This window comes from Arachis ipaensis, chromosome B4 (assembly GCF_059453495.1).
Source record: "Arachis ipaensis isolate K30076 ecotype BB chromosome B4, ASM5945349v1, whole genome shotgun sequence".
In the NCBI taxonomy this organism is placed as follows: Eukaryota; Viridiplantae; Streptophyta; class Magnoliopsida; order Fabales; family Fabaceae; genus Arachis; species Arachis ipaensis.
In genome coordinates this window covers 39,187,995-39,210,231 of record NC_142439.1, presented here as the reverse complement: position 1 = coordinate 39,210,231, position 22,237 = coordinate 39,187,995, and the positions used below count along the sequence as shown (strand labels likewise).

The window sequence follows — 22,237 nt, the reverse complement described above, 5'->3', positions numbered from 1 at the left end:
GGCTCTGATACCATGTTAGAAACAAGAGACTAAACTAGAGAAAGGATTTGTATATTATTAAGTGTGTTCAAGTTGTGTAGAATGATACAATATAGAACGATATTTATAAGTACTAAGGGAATCAAAATAATAAAGACGTAATATCTTATAATAAATATTCAGATATGCTAAATAATGCTAATTGATCCTAATTGATCCTAATTATATTCTAACAGTATCTTTTAATATGTATTTTAAATTATAACCATATTCCGTATAAAAAAGTAATTATTTATATATAATATATATTAAAAATTATAAAAAAAATATAAATATATACAAATACATGTAAAATTTTTTATAAACATAATAGTTTTTTCTTTTTCATAATTCAATTTTGGTGATTTTTGGCCGTTAGTTCATTATTTAGTGCAATGCAATACTGCAACACCTTTTCTCGAAAAAAAAAAGAAAAAAAAAGTGAATTCCTATTTTTCCATCTGCTTCTCTGTCCATTCTTTTCTTCCCCGCCTAAACCGTGCAATAGAAGAAAGGCAGGACGAACTACACAAAAGTGAGAAGGAATTCGGAATTCCGGTATGTAATTAACTAATTACTAATGTATCGAACTTAAAAAGATGCGAGTAAGTGAAAATGAGAAGCATGTAGCAAGTAATAAGCAAAGACGTGCAGAAGAAGGTGGGAGAGAAGGGCACGCTCACTCACCCAAAACTGAAATTCCAAGCACACTCAACATATCAGTTAAAAAAAAAAAAAAAAAAGAAACGAGGAAATTATAATATTTAAGATTTAGATTATTCTCGCACCAACCGCAAAATAAATATATATTTTTTCACACACTCGCACCTATCCATCACATCACACTACACAGTGGTTGGTTGATTCCTCTCTCGCAACTCGCAAGCAACAACGAAGAACGAAGAAGAATGGATGATGAAGTTATTCAGCGAGTGTTCCACGAAGGAGGACGCGATTTCTACCAGCAGCAACCTTCAACTTCCTCCATCCTGCAATCTCTCCCACTCCATGTGGTAACATATACATGCATCTTCATCTTCTGTTGTTTTGTAATTTCTTTTATTTTTTGTTGCGTTTGATTACCTAATTCTGTATTTTATCGTTTCTCGCCGATAGTGAATTGACTCTGCTTCGCAGCTCTGCCTTGCGGATTGCAATTTGGATGAAATTGAACTTAGTGTGTACAAAAATATGTTGACATTTATCCGTTTCTTCACTTCAATTTTAGGGTTCGAAGTTTAATTTTAAAGGTTGAGTGAATTTTTTTTCCGGCATATGGTAATTGTACGTATCGGTAACTATACGTAATAGCTGGAAAAAGTTAACTATCGTTGCTGATCATCCTATAGCTGAACTTCCGCAGCTTAAGGACCTCTTTGCACGATCTTTAAAAAAATCGAAAACATTGAAAGTGAAAATAGGAAATGAAAGTAGAAACCAAGCATACTCTTAATTTTACTGATTCATGAAATTGTGGAGTGTGTTGCTAAGATACGGATGTCAAATTGTGCAGTCTTTTGATCATGGCTATTATTTACTGGTAAAATCTATCCAAGAACTACGTGAGAAAAAGGAAGGCCTTGTTACGGTTGGAATTGGTGGTCCTAGTGGCTCTGGAAAAACAAGGTATTGATATTGCTGTCAATTTATTGCTTTGGATGTGTTCTGTTGAAGTGAACTAAGGTGTGTGTTGTTCAGTTTCCTCTTAATTGTTGCTTCTCATTGTTCTTGAAGCTTAGCAGAAAAGGTGGCATCCGTTATTGGTTGTACTGTTATATCAATGGAGAATTATCGTGATGGAGTTGATGAAGGGGGTGATCTGGATTTTATAGATTTCACGAGCTTGATCAAGAATCTTGAGGTATGCATTTGTTTCTCTTGAGCATGTCTCAAATGCTGGTCTATTGTTACATAATTATTATCTTGTAGATGGCTTTAATGAATTTGCAAGGCTGACCTTCTACTAAATCCTTGAGTTTTATGCTTTACGTTTAGCCTTTTCAAGCTATATTCTTATTGAGATCTGACAAACACTAGACAAATCAGAAAAGAGAAAGAGAAGAACAAGAATAAGAAAAAATGGATTTCATAGAAATGTTTTAGCAAATTTCATGTTAAGAGTGTTGGTGGAGATTATATGGCTGTTTTCTTTTGTGCTGAAACTGATTAGCTTATGTATTGAACATCAATTATTTAGAATTTAATTTTATACTCTTATGCTGCTAGCAGGAAAGCTGCTGTTCTTTCTTTGTTCAAAGATTTTTCCCCTTATCATTTGATACTTTGTTGATTGGCTTATCTATTTCAATCAGGATTTGATAAAAGGTGATGATACATTAGTCCCAGTGTTTGATTATCAGCAAAAGAGACGTGTTGGCTATAAAGCTATAAAGAGTACTGCATCTGGTGTGGTACGCAAAGCTCATTTTGTCCTTTTAAGGAGTTCCTTTATTTATTTATTTAATTATTTATTTATTGTCATTGGTTTCAGATAATAGTTGATGGAACATATGCATTACATGCAAAACTGCGTTCTTTACTGGATATTCGAGTTGCTGTGGTAATTTCTAGCATTATAATAACTTTATGGCCTTTGTTAAGCAATAAGTTGCTTATGAATTTCAATTAATGCATGCCATTTGCTTTTGATATGACAGGTTGGCGGTGTTCATTTTAGTCTGCTTTCTAAAGTTCGCTATGACATTGGAGATTCTTGTTCACTGGATAGCCTTATAGACAGCATTTTTCCATTATTTAGGAAGCATATTGAGCCAGATCTTCATCATGCACAGGTTGGTCCCTTTCATGTTCTAACTTCCATTTTTTTTGCCACTAATGCTTTTACTTCCTCTGCCTTTTTTTGGCAGATCAGAATTAACAACAGTTTTGTATCATCATTTAGAGAGGCAATCTACAAGGTTAAATGCAGAAGTGAGGTATGTTTTTCGTTGATGAAGTTTTTACTGATGCATGTCTTCCTGTATGAATTTGAGTTTTCTCTTTGCTTCATTTCCAGTCTGTCTATTTTCATTTTTCCTTCCATGTACATTGGAAGACCATCAATTGCTTGAATTTTTCACCTGGTACTCATACATCATACACCACATGCATCCTTTGACTTTTTAAAATAAAAAGGGACAAGTGACCCTGGTGAAAAGGAGCTCAAAACATTAGCCTTTTTGTTCAAATGTTCCTTACCTAGTTCCTACAATGGCGGGAACCTTGTGAAGCGTGCAGCCATTTTCTTCTGTTCTTTATCTAGCTGGTTAATTGTCTAATTGGATTGTGTATTGTTAGATTCCGTAAAAGAGTAAATTACCATTTCTACCCATAAAAGTTGAAAACGCTGACATATCTACCCATAGAAGATAAAAATTACCATTTGTACCCATAAAAAATTGATTTCGCAAGTAAAATTACCCAAACCCTAAATAATTACATAAAATCCTCAAACTACCCCCTTCTCTTCTCTCACGCACGCACCCACCCTCACTCACTATCTGCAGCACCTAAACCACCACTGCCGTAGCATCATCTCCCTTCCTACTCTCTCTCTCTCTCTCTCTCTCTCTCTCTCTCTCTCTCTCTCTCTCTCTCTCTCTCTCTCTCTCTCTCTCTCTCTTGAACATCAACATAGCCCAGCCACTATCCTCTTCAAAATCACAAAAAAGAACAAACTCAGATCAAATTGAAGAATAGAACATGCATAGATTCAAAATAAAACCCTAATTTCTTAGAACCTTCACCAAAAATTGTCAATTTCTCAGATTCAAGATCACTATTGCCGTTGCAAATAACACAGAACATTAATTCGATTTTGGCGACGCTGGGAGGAGATGACGAAAACGCATCGCTAGGAGGAGAAAAGAGCAGCGACGCCGAGAGAAGAAGACAAAAATACGACATTTGAAAAAGGAAGGACTCAACGTTGAAGAAGTTGTGGTTGCAGAAAATAGAGAACTCAATTGCTACTTCCTGAAGCCAAAAACCTCCCGAAGAAGAAGAAGAAAAAGAGGAGGGGAGGAGAAGATGAAGCTCGCGACAGCAAAAGGAGGAACCACCATTAATACACAAAAGAGAGAGAAGAACGACAGAGATGAGAGAGACATCAATAGGGAAAGAAGAGGAAGGAGAAAAGTGCGAAGAGGGAGGAGAGAAAGAGAGAGGGACGATTAAAGAAGATAGAGTAGAAGGAAGAGAGAGAGAGTGCGAAAAGGGGAGGGTACTGCAGCAATGGGGTTCACGGTTTAGATGAAGATGAAGAGGATGAGACTCACCAAGGGTAGTTTGGGAATTTTATGTAATTATTTAGGGTTTGGGTAATTTTGCTTGCAAAATCAATTTTTTATGGGTACAAATGGTAATTTTTATCTTCTATGGGTAGATATGTCAGCGTTTTCAACTTTTATGGGTAGAAATGGTAATTTACTCTCCGTAAAATTAACACTGTTGATTTCCTAATTTTTCAATTGTCCATGCCCCATATTAGAAATTAGCTATTATTTTATGGTCTGTTCCGTAGTTATTTCACCATAAATGAGCAGAAATGGAAGCTGAGAGAGGAAGGTTTTATTGGCATTAAGTTCTCTTTTAGTTGTTGATATTGATATAAAGCAAGCATGGTTTATTTAACTATGTGCATGCCCCTTTATAGTTTGCTTCTTCGATTTCTCCTTGAGCCCCCCCCCCCCCCTCTCTCTTCTCTCTTCATAAAAAACCAAAAAAATGGCACTCCGTTAATTTTGTCTCGAATTGAATATAGTTTTCAGCAACTATAGAATGTTATGGTTTGACTAAATTTTATATTTTGTGACAGTCTCCAGAGGGATATTCAAGTACTGCCTTTCAAGGGAATGAATCCCAAACAGATAAGTGAGTGTTTCAGATGTTGGAATAAAAAGATTGTATTCGTCATTAGTTTCATTTTTATCTCACTGTTTCTTAGACGAGAGATTTTAAAATTTAAACTAGAGTATATGTCTTGCTTTCAGTTGTATTGAAATGTACCTTAGACCACCTTCCACTAGTGAAGAAGCAAGGATAAATGATTGGATCAAAGTGCGGCAGTCTGGAATTAGATATTATTTATCACTTGGTGACCAGAGGATTGTTGACAAAAATTTTATTATCAGGCCTAAAGCAGAGTTTGAGGTATGACTATTTTCAGTTTTTCTCATCTTATGCTTTTCCTATAATAAAACAATAATAAACATTAGTGCGGTGTATCTAGTTAAAAGATATATCTGTAAAGGACTCTATCTCTGTAGTAGTGTAGTTGTAGTTTAAAACTGCTAATTGCTACCGAAGACTTGTGTTAAATAAGAGGGTTTGGAATTTCACTCCTAGTCGATCTTTTCAAACATACAATGAGGTTTGTGGAAGTTATAATAGTGCCCCTCAAGGCCTGTAGACAAGATGAGAAAAAAAAAGTAGTAATTGACTTGCTAATCCCATATAAATGTATATGTGTATATTGTGAGAGTGACTGCAGTCCAACTGACTGGGGCAACAGAAGCATCTTTGTATTTGTTTTAGGTACGATAGGAAATATGTTTTTGGGAGGTATCTTGAACTATGTGCTTTGGTAATGGTGTTTGGTTGTTTTCAGAATTAGAAGAAAACTTGGAAGCTTTGACCACAAGGTATTTTGTGCTATTAAGCCTAATAGTGTTAAACAGAGAAGAATATGAATTGTGTATTTTGATTTTTGAATCACTAGTGAGCTTGAGCACAGTTCAGTGCTTATATGCATAGAGGAGTAGCTTGTTCAGAAAGCTAGTTCAAGGGGTAAAAGAGACGTTTCATGCTTAAGTTATATATGAAGTCTATCACTCTATCCTAGATGGCACTTACTTTAACCGCCTAACAGATTAGCTTCAACTGATTTTGATCTCTTTTAGGCTCTTACTCAGTTCACTCTATTAAAGCTCAAGTAAAATATTTTGTCTGAACTAGAAAGAAACTTGAAATCTTTTGCCTGCTAATAAGGCTGAAGAAAATATTTTATTTAGTCTTAGATGCCTTGTACTCTAGGTAAAACTTCTAATGTACCTCAAATTATGGCTCTTTTGTCTTTTTCCATCAGAAATGTGTTGTTATTGGAATAGAAAATGAAAATGCTCTTCTTTTAGAATTTTTTTTGGGTTCTTTTCTGATTATAATGGTGGCAGGTTGGACGAATGACATTGGGTGGATTGTTGGCTCTTGGATACACAGTTGTCGTTAGTTATAAACGCTCATCCACAACTGTTGATAATGGCAAGGTTTTGGTGTCTTTTGAAACCATTGATGCCCTTGATGAGACATTCATGGTGATGAGAGGAACTAATAGGAAGGTATTCGGCCTTTTTTCTTTACGACTCTTGGTCATATTCCCTTTCAAAATGCAATCTTCTTAACCTGCATTTATTGTTCATTGTTGAGCTTGAACATTTTGAGCATGATTTTCCTGGGATCTATCAAGAGTTTCCGAGGCTCTTAATTTTGTTTTATCTTGTAAATCTTAGCCATCTAGGCTTCAAATTACTTAAGAGCTTTCTAGCAGATATATCTTCTCCTATTGTCATTTTTAGGACAGCTCCCTATCATCCATACTATATCTTTTCTTACCTTCTCTTTCACTTTATATTAAGAACCTTGTTTGGCTAGGGATTTCTATGTATATCCTTGCTGCCTACTCTAATTATGCATTTTTTTATTAATAATATGCTGAGTTACTTATCTAAAAGAGGGGGGAAAATAATTTTCTGCAGACTGTTGGAACAGAAGCAATGAGGCTTGGTATCAATGGACCTTGGATTACTAAATCATATCTTGAGATGATCCTGGATAAAAAAGGTTGGATTTGGATGCACTTTGACTTTGTCTTTTTGCACTCTATTACTTCTCAATTAATCGAGTTATTTTTTATTGTTTGATATTATTTCTTGTTATATATGCTGATGACTGCTCGAATAGGATAATTGTTTTGAGGATAATGAGCCAATTGGCTAAGCATAGCTTAACAAAAGTAGATTATATTAATTATCAAGATAAGAAGAAGCTCAATTTCCTTGATGATCTGACTCATTCTGAACCTGATATTGTTTTCTTTTTACCACTTACAGGTGTTCCTCGCCTTAATACACCACCACTGGTGACTAATACATCTGTGCCTGGAAGTCAAGACACTGCAATCATTGCACCAAAACCAATTCGCGTGACTCCTGACCTTGTTACGGGATTGGAGGATTTGTCTCAGCCATGGACTCGGTCCCCAACAAAATCTAAAATGGAACCTGTTATGGCAACATGGCATTTCATATCTTCAGATTCTTCCCACCCTGACAACTCAGTCCTAGGTATTTTTCCTCAAATGGGAGGATATAGTCTAATGTCTAAAGTCTTTTTTATATATCTTTTGACTGGTTCTCATATCTACATAAGGTTTCTTTTAAATTGAGACTTCTCTCATGAAGCAACCACAGATCCTTCATCTTTCAGGGATACCATTAGGCTTGCTCCAATGCCTGAGTCATATGACCTGGATAGGGGATTGCTTTTGGCTGTTCAAGCCATACAAGTAAGGAAAAGCGTGGAATTACTTTAGAGCCTTATGTTCTGAAGATTACAATTCCTTATAAATTCAATATTATATGTTTGATTGAATCCTAGCTTCCTATTTATCTTGTTTCAGGCTTTGTTGGAAAATAAAGGTTTCCCAGTCATAGTTGGAATTGGTAACATGGATTTTTCCTAATACCATATCCTTTCTCCTTTTTATGTGTGTGTGTGTGTGTGTGTGTGTGTGTTCATTTACCCTTACAAACATTCTTCCTACATATATTGCTGTCTTTCATGCCACATGGAACAATGCATACAACTAGCTGCACTCAGAAAATCAGAATAAAAAATTATATATTTGTGTAAAACATCTAGACGAGGCATTTTGGAATATGCAGAATACGTGGAACCCTTGTAAATATGTGATTGCTTTCAGAATCTGAAAGTGATATGTTAATAATGAATAATCTGAGGTTTTTCTGGATAAAAATAATCTAGGTCAATTTAGGTATTATCTTATTGACGATACCTAGTTAGTTTATCAGATGCTGACATTAGTTCCGTAACATGTTGTAGCTTACATAAGTTATGATGTATGTGTTTTTATCTTGCTCTGAATACTTGTTTCTCAAAAATCAATCTTGAGTTCTGGATAAAGCAAGAGCACAACTATTTTTATGTTTGAGAACCTTCCTTTGCTGTAATTCAGTCACCCTATTTTCCTTTCACTCTTGATACTATTAAACATAAAAAACACATTAATGGTTTGTCTGAAATTCTAACAGTACTTGTTGGTAAATCTTCATTGTTGTTTCTGAAATGTTCTTAAAGTATTCTCATTTTTAATTATGAGTAACACATATTACTCTATGGTTACATATTCATTTGTACTCTTCTCATACACATAATGCAACTTTCTCTTTTTCTTCTGCTTCATATTTTGGTTCTGCTCCATTGAACATTGTCAAATCAATTGATGATGTGCAAATACCATTCATACATCTAACAGCTGCTGTTTTCAAAAAATTATTGACTCTGAGGGCAGTTATGCATTGCAGGAGGTCCAAGTGGTTCTGGAAAGACTAGTTTGGCTCATAAAATGGCGAATATTATTGGATGTGAAGTGTTATCCCTGGAAAGCTATTATAAACAAGTAAAGGATTTCAAATATGATGACTTCAGCTCTCTTGACTTATCTTTGCTATCAAAGGTGAAGTAACTGAATAGCTAATATGTATTTTATTGGGTTATTTGTTCTTGTGTAACATCCTAATAATTTTCAGATTATGCACAAGTCATAACATGAATTTATTAATAAATTTAATTGTCCACTGACTTTAACCTTTTAACAAAAAAATAATACATCAGTGTAACTAACAGTTTGTTTTCAAATAAAATAATTGAAATCATGGGCCATGAATGATGATTTTAGTGAGACCCTTATAAGATAATACAAGGGCTGGTGTACAAGCATCTTGCGTTAACGCAGGATCCGGGGAAGGGCCGCACCCTTATAAGATAATGACAAATAAAAATAAAGTAATCACTCAAGACTAACATGAATTCTCACTCTTCTTTTATGAATAATTCACCATTCACAAAAGTTTATTCATAGGACTTTTACATATAGTTGAATGGAAGAACACTAAAATTCAAGACTTATTTCTAATAACTCTGATCTTTTCCACACCCTCTCCAATGTCTGGCTGCTCACCAAACTACGCAAAACTCCTAATAGTAGATGCCTACAAGTGGAAACTTCGGAAGCCGAATCTCAGTTGGATGTCCCTTATGACAGATCCTCATCCTCCTCATGATCTGGTTGGACTACATTGAGTTGCTGGAAGTGCACTGGACTGCCATTTTGTCCCAGGTGAGCAGTGTGGATGTATATGTCTGTATGGGTCAGGTGGAGCAAAGTCTTGATCTACCACTGAGACATTAAAACCTCTAAGAAATAGCAGTAGTTTTGGTTATCGAAAGATTGTGCAAATCCAGATTGTAAAGAACATTGGACCCCGTTATTCCATTTAAAAATTACAGAGGTCATTCTTTCAAGTCTGATGAATACATACCAGTCTATTGAAGTAAATTTATTCTCACTTCCTTTTTCTGATGTTTATCTAGATTTGAAAAATGACCTTTGTAATTGTAAATGGGATATCAATGATTTCAGTGTTCACTAAAATATGGAATTCTACCCTGTTTTGATTATCTCTATTGCTACCTTTAGGACATATGTACTTTTTTGGGTAAAAATCTCAATGTTGGTGCTAGATCAAGACTCTGCTCCAATTGACCCATGAGGAAACATCTATGTCCACACTGCTTAGTGGGACAGAATGGTACCCAAGTGGACTTCAAGCCACTCAACATGGTTCAACTAAGCCACAGATTGTGGAAGAGGAATTGTCAAAAGGGTCCTATGATCCACTAGCCAACTGGAAGTGGTTTCTGAAATCTCCACTTTTTTTGAGTTGTCTGCTGTAACTGTAATGAGTAGTGGGAGCTCAGTGAGCTGCCGCAGACATGAGAGAGGGTGTAGAAGTTGTCATTGTTATCAGAAATAGCCTTGAATATTCTTGTAAATGAGTATTTATGTTAGTCTTGAGTGATTACTTTATGCATGTTTGTTATCATATAAGTCTTTCACTGAACCATTTATGTGTTGTGCTTTTAACTATTTTGTTTGTGAAAAAAGTTCATTTGCTAATTCACTAAAATATTTTTTTCCCCTCAAAAAGTTAAAAGTCAAGCAGAGCACAAGTAACATTGCTGATAAAATTCATGTTATGACTTATGCATAATGTGAAAGTTATTTGAATGTTATATTTTGCATAACTGTGAAGCTTTGAAATTTTCCTCTCTTTTTCTTTCTTTAAATAAGATGGTAATATATATAGATAGTCTGTTTGCCAAAATAAAGGATATCATTTTATTTAAATGCTATATAGTAAAGGGTTCTGGATACTTTTCAGCCACTGTATAGTGTACTTATAGGTAGTTCCTTGCAGAATATTAGTGACATAAGAAAAGGCCGAAGAACAAAAGTACCAATATTTGACTTGGAAAGTGGTGCTCGGAGTGGCTTCAAGGAACTTGAAGTTTCAGAAGATTGTGGAGTGGTCAGTCATAAACTAGTTTCCCAACGTTTTGATAATTTCTTGATTACATTTTCTTTTACATATATGCATTTAAATATGCACAAATGGTGTAGAAGATTTTGAAATGAGTGCTGGTCTGAATATTGACATGCTAATAAAGGGATTAATGTGACACGGAATTGCTATCGCCTACCTTTCTTGAACATTTGTGCTTAACTTCTGAAAACCCATATCCACTTTTTACATGTTCCCTGTTTTCTCACAACTACAGGACACTTGAAAAGCGAAGTACATATATGCACAAGTACTCAACAAATATATATATCTTAGTTTGTATGTCCAAATATTTCCGAACATAGTTGCTAGTTAATATTATGCTAGTTTGTTCAGTTTCTTTTCTGTTGTGTTTACTGAGAGCTAATCTATTTCTTACCAGATAATTTTTGAAGGTGTCTATGCTTTGCATCCTGATATCCGAGTATCACTTGATTTTTGGATTGCTGTTGTAAGCATGAGTCCATCCATCTTTTTTCTATTATCCATTAATATTTGAATCCGTATTTGTTAGGGCTAAGAAATTTGTAGTAACTTCCATTTTGATTTCCTTATTGAAAACAGGTAGGAGGAGTTCATTCACATTTGCTTTCACGAGTTCAAAGGGATAAGAGTAGAGTGGGTTGTTTTATTTCCCAGAATGAGATCATGATGACGGTGTTTCCAATGTTCCAGCAGTACATTGAACCTCATCTCGTTCATGCACACGTTAGTTGATAGCATGCTCTCTCTCTCTCTCTCTCTCTCTCTCTCTCTCTCTCTCTCTCTCTCTGGAATGATGGTTTAAATGATTATTTAATGATTTCCCTCTTAACGCCAAGTACTGTACTAATTCATGCCTGATTTACACATACTAATTCATGCCTGATTTACAATGTACTTGTGTAAAATCTTAAGAAATACTATGGTTGTAATATTTTTCTATGCATGATCACTGGTACTAGAGCAGCAATATAGAGCTGGATGATTTTACTTAATGGTGATGATACATTTGTTTAATGCTGATTTGCAGCTTAAAATTCGAAATGACTTTGATCCTGTGCTTTCTCCTGAGAGTTCATTGTTTGTGTTGAAGAGTAACAAGAAAGTAAGAATTTATCTTAACCTGTAAATTATATTGGGTGACAAGGTTTGTTCAAACATTGATACTAAAGATAACAACAAACAACAGGTAGCATATCAAGATATTCTTGCAATTCTTGACCGAGCAAAATTTTGCAGTTCTGTTCAGAAATTTATTGATATTTATATAAGGCTGCCTGGGATCCCTTCTAATGGGCAGTTGACAGAAAGTGATTGTATTCGAGTCAGAATATGTGAAGGAAGATTTGCCTTGCTGATACGTGAGGTTGAGAATATTTTGTTTCTTCTCTATTTGCTTGCTGATATAGTTCACATATTTATATATCAATTTATGATACTTTTGCAGTTTTTCTGGTTTATTTTATTTGAAAATGAAGCATATTGTGGTGTACTTGGCAGCCTATTAGAGAAGGAAACTTCATCATTCAGCCTAAAGTGGATTTTGATATTGGCATTAGTACAGTTGCTGGTCTTCTTAATCTTGGGTAAGCCACATTTTTAATGCAAGAAAATCTTCTCTATCTATATATCTTTGGTGTATACAACTATACAAGACTGTACTATCACTATGTCTTGAGGAGTTCGTTATGGTGTTAGAGATGCAATTGGTTCTAGAATAACTAACAATTGTATGGTAGTAACTGGTAACTCCTTTGTGGATGTCCTCCGTATTTATCTTGAATTAAATGATAGATACGTAATTATCGCTAATATTTGTTGCCTACCTTTTCGAAAATTTGAAGTTAAAATGTGTTTCTCAAGCATGCATTTCACATTATCGTGCATCACATAAACTAACTTGGGAATGAAATAGTAAGAGGGGAGAAAGCAGATAAATTTAGCAATAACTCCTCAAAATGAAGGCTGGTTTCTTTAATGGGCTATGGTGTTTGTTTTGCCCACCATGCTTTCTCAATTAGCATGGACAAACTGACAGGTGACATTGAGGGAAAATGAGAACGATTTTTAGTATTAATGCTATTCCTTAGAATAGATATTGCTCAGGAGTATACTAGAACTACTCTTTCTCTCAATTCTTAACTCTATTTAATTCCTTATTCGGTTTATGCTATGTTTGTCCCAACAATATTACCTCTTGTAGATATTTTCTTTTTATCTTTTATTTTTTATGAAGTTTGTGTATCTGTGTAGTATTATTGTTATTCATCTATTAATTGGTACCACTTTTCTGTCAGGTATCAGGCAGTTGCTTACATTGAAGCCTCTGCATTCATCTATCAGGATGGAAAGGTCACACGATAAATCTTATGGCTTAAATTTGACCCAAAATAATAGTATTTAATTTATTTATATGAGTTACAAGGCTGAAAGGAGTTTGTTCTTGACTTCCTTCTTCCCTGAATGTAAAACTCTCCTGATCGGAGTACTTCTGTGCAGTAAGATATATCATTATATTATTGCACAGAAGGATGTTCACTTGTCAAGATCATCTCCAGGCTTATTTCTGTTAATTAGTTTAACTTGCTGTTAAAATTCTTGTCTCATTTTGTCCCATAGATTCTAATTGAGGTTGATCATCTACAAGATGTCCCTGGCCCATATATTCAGATCAAGGGTGTTAATAAAGATGCAGTGGCAGCAGCGGGTTCAATGCTTGAATTGGATGGCTCATATACAACTAAGGTTCAACTTGTTTTATTTTAGTTCCTTTTCCCCTTTTGTGCATAATGCTAGGGCTGGATATATCTGGATGGTGGTCAACTTATTATTATTCTTGTTCATTATTTTGGTAGAGTTATCTTGAAATAATTTTAGAAAGACTACCAACAATAGAAAGAACTTCTGGTGGGATTAACTCTCAGCAATCAGCAAGGCTGCTAGAGATTATTGAATTTATTCAATCTCAGGTATACCTTTCCTCTTTGACTAGATATTAGTGTATCTTTCTGGGGCACCATTTAATATTAGCCATTTATGTTACCCATTTTCTTTGTGCATACATTGTATAAACCTCATACCTAAAATGCAGCAACTTGTGGAATTCAGATTTTAAAGTTCGGTCATGGTAGAGACTAGTCTGGTTTTTCATTTATAGTAGTTGTATTGGATTCACACATATTTCAACTGATGAAGATCGACATATGCCTTGAAGTAATTTAGTTTATCAGTGCACCAATATCCATGTCTTTATATGTATGTATATGTATATCTTTGTATATATAGGTTAGGTGCATAGCTGTTGCTTCAAAAACTTGAAGCTTGATATTTGATGCATAATATTGTATCGAATAATAATAAAGTCAGATGTATACTGTATCTGGAACATGAGGGGTAATACAGCCTTCCTAGGATCTTTTTTCTATTCAAAACATTGGACGATTACTTTGATAAAAAAGTTAATGCATTCCTGGTCGTACTAAACCTCTCGTTTCTGCATTTGTGAAGCAATTTTTGTTTATTTTTGCACATTATCATTTAGTGTCAGTTTTGTTGGAATGATCAGGGGTGCAGCTCTCCTTCAGAATCATCACCAAGTAGGGGAGTCTCTCCAATTGAAGGGGCTATTGAGGAGATGCAATCAAGGATTAGAAGGCTTGAGAGGTGGCTTGCTATAAATACGGTACTCCCAAAACACTATTCCCTCTTTTCTAAATAAGCACTTTCATTTTTTATGTTCATTGAAAAATTGATATACTTGGACAAACATTTTATCCAGATATATTAATCTTTCAATGAATCAAAAAAGTAAAAGACCCTTTTTTGAGAAGGAAGGTGTTTCCGAAGTTCTTAGCGACTTTCGAGCTCATTGTAACTCTTGTTTTTGTTGATCTCTTTATTTGATACCGTGGGCAGGTTCTATGGACATTTCTAATGTCTGCCCTTGTTGGTTTTTCACTGTATCAAAGGAGGCGTCAGTGATGGTCTTGCAAGTTTTCAAGATCATGCATTGGCATTATTGTCTAGTAACCTTGAAATATAAACAGGGCTCAGTTTTTTGAATGGTGAGTCCATGCAAACTAAATGGTCACTAACCCCTTTAGAATGGAACGCGGTTCGTCAATTTCAAAGAGTGAGAAAAGTGTTGATTGATTAATATGCACATTATTTGTTGGCAGAAATGAGATACAGGTTATTCAATAATAAGTAATGTAGATAGACAAACGCGAAAAAGAATATATTGTAGATATATATTTAAGTACTGCTTATGCGTCCTAAGTTGAACTGTCATTTTATTATTCGGTATAGTGCAATTTAACTTAAGTCACTCCCTAACTTCAATTTTTTCTTGTCGAATGGCAAATAGGTTTCAAATCCTACCATTGGGTTAGGTAAACTTGGTTCATCTAAAAGTCAACAAATTTCTGATTTGGCGGCGAGTTAAACCATTTTAAAACCATTTAGAAATTATATTACCTAGGATTATTGTAGTTATAATAAAATTTCGAGTAAATAGTCATGTTGGTATTTGAAAGATTTTTATTTTGATGAAATGAGCTCCAACTTTTATTTTTGACAATAAATTTTCATATATCAGATGTTTGACAAAATAGCCTAGGTAAATAGTCATGTTGTTAACCCATTTACTTTAGTGGTTAACGAAATTGTGTGTGTGGCATGTTAAGTGTTGATATAGAAGGTTACTAGTGAAATTATAATATTGCCTCCTTTCAGGTGGGAGATCATTAACCCTGAAATTCCAATTTCACGTCTTCCCATTCTGATTGACCGCCATTGTCTCAGTTAAAACCCCATATGTAGGCTTGCTGAGAATAATACTTTCCTCGAAAAAAGACAGATATTTCTTATGGTATTTCCTATGTTTAAGTTGGCATGCATATATGGCCAATGGTAAAAGGCAGAACATAACTCGTGGCATAAGAACGTTGTTCAATGGTAAAACAATAAATATGCTCATAATACCAAGCAAGAGGGGATCAAGCCAGGATTGCAATAAATATGCTCATAATACTGTAAAAAATTGTACACAACATGCGACAGTATTACAGTCCATGATACAAGGCACTATATGGACAAAGGAACAACGCCATTATGTGGGGGGAGAAAAAGATCAGGTAAACGGGAAACACCCCCCGAAAAAAAGATGAAAATTGGTTTATGTCTAAATAAAGTACTATTGAAATTTGAAACCTTCACTTTAAAATTCCCTGAACCTTTAGGAAGTAAATAGCTATTGCAACCAGGATGATAAACATTGCAATCCACAAGTTAAATCCTCCTGGGAAGAAGAGGAAAAGAAAAAGGGGAAGAAAGTTAGATGCTAAACTATAGATAGATGATAAATACAAAGTCCATATGACAAATCATACATCTAAACTATAGATCCATAATTTCATTTATAGTCTCTCGTTTATTATATAAACTCTTTAAATTACTATATTTTCCCAGATTATTCTTAAATTGTTGGATCAACTTTTTCCTTGATAAGTTCAGCTATTACAAAAGTGGCTCAATTGGACAATAAATTTTAAGGCTAGCCGCAGGTATTATTATGAAATACATACCTTCTTTCTTCTCTTCAATTTTCGTTACTCTTGCACTTGAATCCAAGGATATGGAAGCCAAGGCCCTAAAATGAACCCACAACAATGAACCAACTACCTCCAAAATGGCATAAAATTTCTTGTAGTAGGAAGAAAAATATAAATGCATCAACTTCAAACCTTGAATCCGGGGAGAAAGCTAAAGCAGTTACGATGCCAAGGTGAGCCCTTTTAACCATAGTATGAATCCTCATATTTGTAGAATTTACAACGACAATGTCTCCTGAAGGTGTTCCACTGCATGTCAACCCATCGAAACAGAAGCAATAAGTTCTTGCAAATAAAAAGTCACATCCTTCCCTGCAAACACTGCTCTCAGCTTTCTTTTCCCTTCATGTATCTTTCTCTCGTTTTTCATATATAGCATTAAAACCCAAAATAAAGCCACCATTGGTTTCCATGTAGCACAGCGGTGTCATCCTTTAAGTACTAAAAAGGTACAGATTAGAGTATCTACCATGCAAGGTATTTCCCATCAGCTGAGACATTCAACGCAGAGATTGTATCGCGAGTAATATGCTTTGAGCTCATCCTTTCCCATGTCTTCGTATTCCAAGTCAGAATGCTTCCACCTTTATCTATATACAATAACAAACTACTTGTGTCAGACAAATACAGAAACAACAGGGGGGAACAACATCTTTGTTATGGATATTAATTACCTGTGACCACAGCAATATATAGAACCTGGGTTCCATCGCTTATTTGAGAAAATCTACAACAGCTAAAAGTTTCACGCTGTATGAAAACAAAATATGATTAGCATATACCAAAAAGCCCAACCCTCACCAATTAACCTGGTTAAGATTTCAACCAATATCTGCCCAACCAGTTTTAAAGTAAAAAATCAGCAGCTCACATTTTCATTTGGTAGAGAAGTTAATACTATTGACGAAGAAATATCCCAGACCCTGCAGGGGCCACCACTTCCCAAAGAGACTAGCAATTTACCATCGGAACTGCACAACAAACACAACAGACTATAAGGTACAATCCATCAGAAATAATAGGGTATAGAGCAGATCTGTCTGTCTTTTCTTTGTTAATTATTATTCCTTTTTTTTTATTTGTAGAGTCAAATAATAACATCAATGTAAAATGAGCTTCTATCTGGAACAAACCTGAAATGTAAGTCCTTCACAGTAGAATGAGATTTAGACTCATTGAGAATAATTTCCATGCTAGGCCACTTAAAAACCCTTAGATTGCCATCCTGTACTGCAAAACAGTTACAAGATTATATGGCATACCACTCCCTCAGAAAGAAAAAGAAATTCTATACATACTAACGATTATTTGGCAAATGAATTAAAGCAAAAATTCCTGTACTTTAGAAATTCAAAGCATCATATAGCTACCATGTGCAACTACTGTCCCATTAACATAAATCCTTCACCATTACATATTAGTTTGCCAAAAGTAAGAAGCAAAAACCATGGACACAAGGCCACGTAACACAAGGAAAATTGAATCAAATAGATGCAGCTAAAACAATGTTTACATTTTGACAGCTTTTCAAGCTACAAGTGGTATGTTGGATTGATGTTATAGTCATCCTTGCAAGGTGAGTCTCTTGCAACACGTCTCTAGAGAACAATATTTTTGGGTTTATGTTACATGGTACAAGAAATAATATTTGTACCAAGGATGAATGGTTACATCTATAAGAAAAGAACTCATTCTATTGGGTTTACCATTATAGTACATAACCATCACCTTTCATATATTAAGTGAATGTGTTCAATTAACCCTGGGATATCATCTTGTATCAAATCTTTTCTCAACTAACAAGAGCTTGAATCATCATCTCTAGGTAAACATAACTTGGTTGAAGAAGTGCGATAATGCCCAAGGAGTGGAGATGTTTCTCCAGAAACCATTTTATTTTTGGTCAAGCTACCAAATATTATCATTGGTAATATAAGATAGTTTCTTTTAATCATTCAATGTAAAAGAAGACTATACCTCCCCACCAACAGCTAGTTCTGTTCCATCACTGCTGAATGCCAATGCTAACTGTTGTCCAACGTCCTGCAACTGAGTGAGCTCTTTCTCTGATGTCTTCAGACCCACCTTATGAGATTCAGAATTCTGGTCTTGGTCCCAGTCAAACCATCTGGATAAACAAAGTATAATAACTTTAGCTAGATGTAATAGAGCAAAAGAAAATCAAATTTTGTTTTTCAAATAAGAATGAACAAAGCCTGTAAAGGATAGACTGACAAAATAACATCAATTATCTCTCATACATTCAGCAATCAGTAGCAGCACTGTAAAGCACCATACACCAATCAGCTAGATGTCAATCCAATAAAACTAATTTAAAACTAGGAAAATAAAACAAGTGTTCGTCAAATATTTTTGCACACTCAATTTAAGGTTCCCTCAGAGAGATACGTAGTGTACTGTGGCAATCTCAGTGCTATTATATTAGAACACAGTCCAATTTTGCTTAATAGAACCAAACACATGGAATTGAACCTCGTTTTTGTGAGATAAAGAGTGATGGATGGCAAGCTGCTGGTTGCACACATTCCCACAGCAGATATTCTTACTAAAGTTGTGTCTAAAGAGAAGTTTTTGAATACAAGAGGTAAACTATTAGTAACAGATTTTCAGAAATGTAGAGAGGCCAGTTTCAGGGGGCATAATAGAGTGAGTTAGATAAGTGATAGTAGAGCCTAGAGAAGCGAGAATAGAGGCTGCTAGTTATAAGCTGAGCCAGATAGGATATGACAGCTGTATGGTAGTTGTAGCTGTCATAACTAAAGATAGAAAGGACTATTGTGTCCTTTAGACTAGTTTGCACAGCAAGCTATTCCTCCTTGTTATAAGCACATATTAGTGCTAAACTCAGTCATAATGAGCATTACACATTTCTGAAACTTCTCTCAATCTCTGAATTCTCTTCTCTTGCAAAACACTAATATTTCACAATGTGCTTATTGCTCTTATAACAAGATCTGACAAATAGAACCAAAATTTAAAAATGAGACAAAAAGTAAATCATAAAACTCCTCATATATACGAGTTTCTTCCATTAATTAGTATGCTCATGCACCGTTCCTCGTTGCCTCATTTTGTCAATCTAACTTCATAACTTACAACATTGATGCTAGCCATGATAAAATCAAGTTCTTGAATTTGTTGTGTTTCACATGCTATGGTTGGTATTACTGAATATCATCTTGCATATTTGGTATCTATTCTATGCCCAATTTAATCTTCCATCCAAAATTCAGGACTAGAAAGATAACCTATCAGAGTTTAAATTACTATACATAGGGTAATAAGAATCAAGTATGAATAACTTCAATCCTTATGCAGCTAACATAACCACTGAAAGATCTGTCTAACTTAAGTATGCCCCTGCGTACTTGTTCAACATGAAAATGATTATATTTTGGATAAATTACACATAAGCAACTATATAGAGCTCATCCAGTTCCTCATACTTCTGGAAATGTTTCATTCCTTATGTTGGATCAATTAGCATATAAAATTAACAGCTATCGAATCATGAAGTCACTTTCTATCTTTATCCCTGTTTTTAGCTCGCTGACGCATGGTTGAGTGAGTAGAAAATGGAAAGGCATTTAGAAGTGATATTCTAGACGAAAATGAAAATGCTTCCATTTTCTACCTGCTCAACTTCAACTACGTGTATGCTCAAACCCGCCAGGGTTCTCTCATCTATAATATACGCCATGAAGATTTCAACAGAGAAATGAATCCTACATAGATTTTTCTTCCCAGCAAACAGAACCAAACTTCAATAAAAGAAATAAGAGGTGGGAAGAAAAAGACCTGCAACTGTTTGGCATTGCACAAATAATGCCATCTCCATTGGGGTGAAGAGCCATTCTATAAGGCAACTCAGAACCGGTTCCTAGCTTATTCACCTGAAAATATTCATAAGTTTACTCAAATAATAGAACAATCCAATCATCCTATCAATTGCTACCAAAAATAATAAAAAATAAAATCCAGCTACTCTACAATTCATGCATTCCAAACAAAATCTACCACTATAAATCAGCCATGCATCTAAATGAAGAAAAACCTCGCATTCTAACACAAGCAAATGAAGCAACTGCATCAGAATCACACAACAATATCCGAATCAAAAACTAGATCCGGTCCCTCCAGCTTCGAAACACACAAAACTAATACATGAAATAAAAATCGAACAACAAATCAAATCTGCTACGAATTCCAGAATCGAACAAGAAGCACAAGGAATTAATGACATACCGGTTGATCGGAGAGAGAATTCGACGCAACATCGAAGTGCGAAAGCAGCACCGTATTGGGGATACCGCTGCGGCCTTCTCCACCGCCACCGGCGAACACGAGGTAGTTTCCGGAGGCAAGCTCCTCTGTCGGTGGTTCTGCCTCCTTCGTCGGCGTTGAGCTCTGATCGGCGGCGGAGGATTCATCGGAGGTTTGGTTGTGGCGAGATTTGAGAACGCGGTGGGGAATCCAAGCAACGGAGTAGAAGGGAACACCGTATTTCTTCAAGTTCGGAGGGTCTGAGATTTGGCTCTTCCCCATTCTTCCTCTCTCTAAAACACTCTCACTCTCTCTCTCTCTCTCTCTCTCTCTCTCTCTCTCTCTCTAAGATTCAGCAATGAATTGATTAGAGTCTCCTCTGTGATATGCTATCTGGATCCCCGTCTTGTAATTGTGAATGTCAAGAGAGTTTTGGAGTTGACGCGCGGTGATTAAGCTCAAATCATTGATGTTTAGAGAGCGAATATGTACTCTGTCTATCTAGCCCAATTTGAGAAAACCATTTAATTGAGTTTTTTTTTTTATTTAAATAGTTTAACAATAAATATTTATATTAAAAGTAATTTATAAATAAATTATTTTATATATAATATTTTAATTTTAAAAGTATTTATTTAAAAAAAATGTGATAAAAAAATTTTTATTATGAGAGAGTTATTTTTTTTATTTTTTTATAAGTACGTAAATAGTTTTTTAAAAAACTATAATTTAGTTTTAAAAATTGCACCAGACATTAATATTCTTATTTTTCATAAGTTAAAAATTCAAAAAAATAGCGTTCGAAACTTCTCAAACGGCTCTTTATTCAAAAATATTATTTGTACACCAAAATCAGATACTAAAATCAGCAATCAATGTATTTGTATATAAATACATGTATAGTTTAGTTTATTTTTAAAATGTATTTATATTTTATATTGGTGACTGATTTTAAGATACACGTAGCATGATTGATATTTATTATATTGGTTCTGCTAACCAACTAGGATACTAGACAATTTGTGCTATCTTCTTAAATTTCAAAAAACTTTTATATATCAAAAAAGCGTGCCATCGCGTCCTCCTTTCCTCGAAAAAAAACATCTAATAACCCATATAAAAAAACTCATCCATTTACATAGAAAGAAATATCTAAAATCCAGTAAAAGAAACATTCGAAATAATAGTTAAAAGAAAAAATCACAGAAAAATGAACGCTCCTCCAAAAAGAAACATTCCAAAATTTAGAAAAGAAACATCCAATAACCCACAAAAAAGATCTTTGGAAACAAAGATCCAAAACCCTTTAAAAGAAATCCATTTAATTGAAAAAAAAAACATCCGAAAAAAATAGTTGAAAATTCGAAAAAATAGGCACCCACTGTGAGAGGCCGCTGCATTCATGAAGGGGAGGGTACTGTGGTGGTCGGCGGCATTGTGAATCGCGAGGGGGAAACAGAAAGAAAAAGAGATAAAATCCTTGAATGGCGTTGCATGGACATGGTTACCGTTTTAGTGGGTGTGATCCGAAGAGGAGGAGGAGAACGACTGGATGCAGGGTTGCTGGCAAGGAGGTGCGTGGTCAACAACGTTGGATGGACGGCGCAAGTAGCGTCTCCTCGTTGTTTCTTCCTTCGCGAG

At 34.9% G+C, this 22,237-nt stretch overlaps 2 protein-coding genes across 4 annotated transcripts; one reads left to right on the top strand and one right to left on the bottom strand.

The window, feature by feature from the left end:
• Window positions 1–438: 438 nt before the first annotated feature.
• Window positions 439–14,975, top strand: LOC107636390 (P-loop containing nucleoside triphosphate hydrolases superfamily protein). Of its 3 annotated transcripts, none has more exons than XR_015880992.1 (26): window positions 439–1,031; window positions 1,532–1,644; window positions 1,753–1,879; window positions 2,331–2,429; window positions 2,510–2,578; window positions 2,676–2,810; window positions 2,886–2,954; window positions 4,835–4,890; window positions 5,010–5,169; window positions 6,189–6,353; window positions 6,771–6,855; window positions 7,125–7,358; window positions 7,485–7,579; window positions 7,694–7,736; window positions 8,619–8,770; window positions 10,575–10,685; window positions 11,101–11,169; window positions 11,283–11,426; window positions 11,731–11,805; window positions 11,890–12,066; window positions 12,148–12,286; window positions 12,998–13,052; window positions 13,320–13,445; window positions 13,556–13,669; window positions 14,266–14,382; window positions 14,616–14,975. XR_015880992.1 is itself a non-coding variant. In XM_088484630.1 (26 exons), exons 1-26 carry the CDS (start codon window positions 927–929, stop codon window positions 14,679–14,681), a joined length of 2,847 nt encoding a protein of 948 aa, XP_088340756.1. In that variant the 5' UTR covers window positions 439–926; the 3' UTR covers window positions 14,682–14,975. The 3 variants fall into 3 exon arrangements, 2 of the variants coding, with proteins under 2 accessions (XP_088340756.1, XP_088340757.1); XM_088484630.1 differs by having other exon boundaries at window positions 12,201–12,286; XM_088484631.1 differs by having other exon boundaries at window positions 440–1,031; window positions 1,761–1,879; window positions 12,201–12,286.
• Window positions 14,976–15,694: 719 nt separating this feature from the next.
• Window positions 15,695–21,109, bottom strand: LOC107639252 (SEC12-like protein 2). The gene is made up of 10 exons (XM_016342732.3): window positions 20,579–21,109; window positions 20,132–20,226; window positions 18,290–18,440; window positions 17,446–17,537; window positions 17,184–17,283; window positions 16,987–17,062; window positions 16,782–16,902; window positions 16,445–16,561; window positions 16,286–16,350; window positions 15,695–15,999 (listed from the first exon to the last, which is right to left on the bottom strand). The coding sequence occupies exons 1-10, from the start codon at window positions 20,876–20,878 to the stop codon at window positions 15,914–15,916; spliced, it is 1,203 nt and encodes a 400-aa protein (XP_016198218.1). The 5' UTR covers window positions 20,879–21,109; the 3' UTR covers window positions 15,695–15,913.
• Window positions 21,110–22,237: the final 1,128 nt, after the last annotated feature.

Bases quoted from the DNA above. Each gene is read 5' to 3' on its own strand.
- LOC107636390 (XM_088484630.1), top strand. From the start codon at position 927: ATGGATGATGAAGTTATTCAGCGAGTGTTCCACGAAGGAGGACGCGAT. The intron at 2,955-4,834 runs GTATGTTTTTCG...ATTTTGTGACAG, and splicing joins AGGTTAAATGCAGAAGTGAG to TCTCCAGAGGGATATTCAAG. The intron at 11,806-11,889 runs GTAAGAATTTAT...AACAAACAACAG, and splicing joins TGTTGAAGAGTAACAAGAAA to GTAGCATATCAAGATATTCT.
- LOC107639252 (XM_016342732.3), bottom strand. From the start codon at position 20,878: ATGGGGAAGAGCCAAATCTCAGACCCTCCGAACTTGAAGAAATACGGT. The intron at 20,227-20,578 runs GTATGTCATTAA...GAATATTTTCAG, and splicing joins ATTCTCTCTCCGATCAACCG to GTGAATAAGCTAGGAACCGG. The intron at 17,063-17,183 runs GTGAGCTGCTGA...GTTTTCATACAG, and splicing joins CTTCTCTACCAAATGAAAAT to CGTGAAACTTTTAGCTGTTG.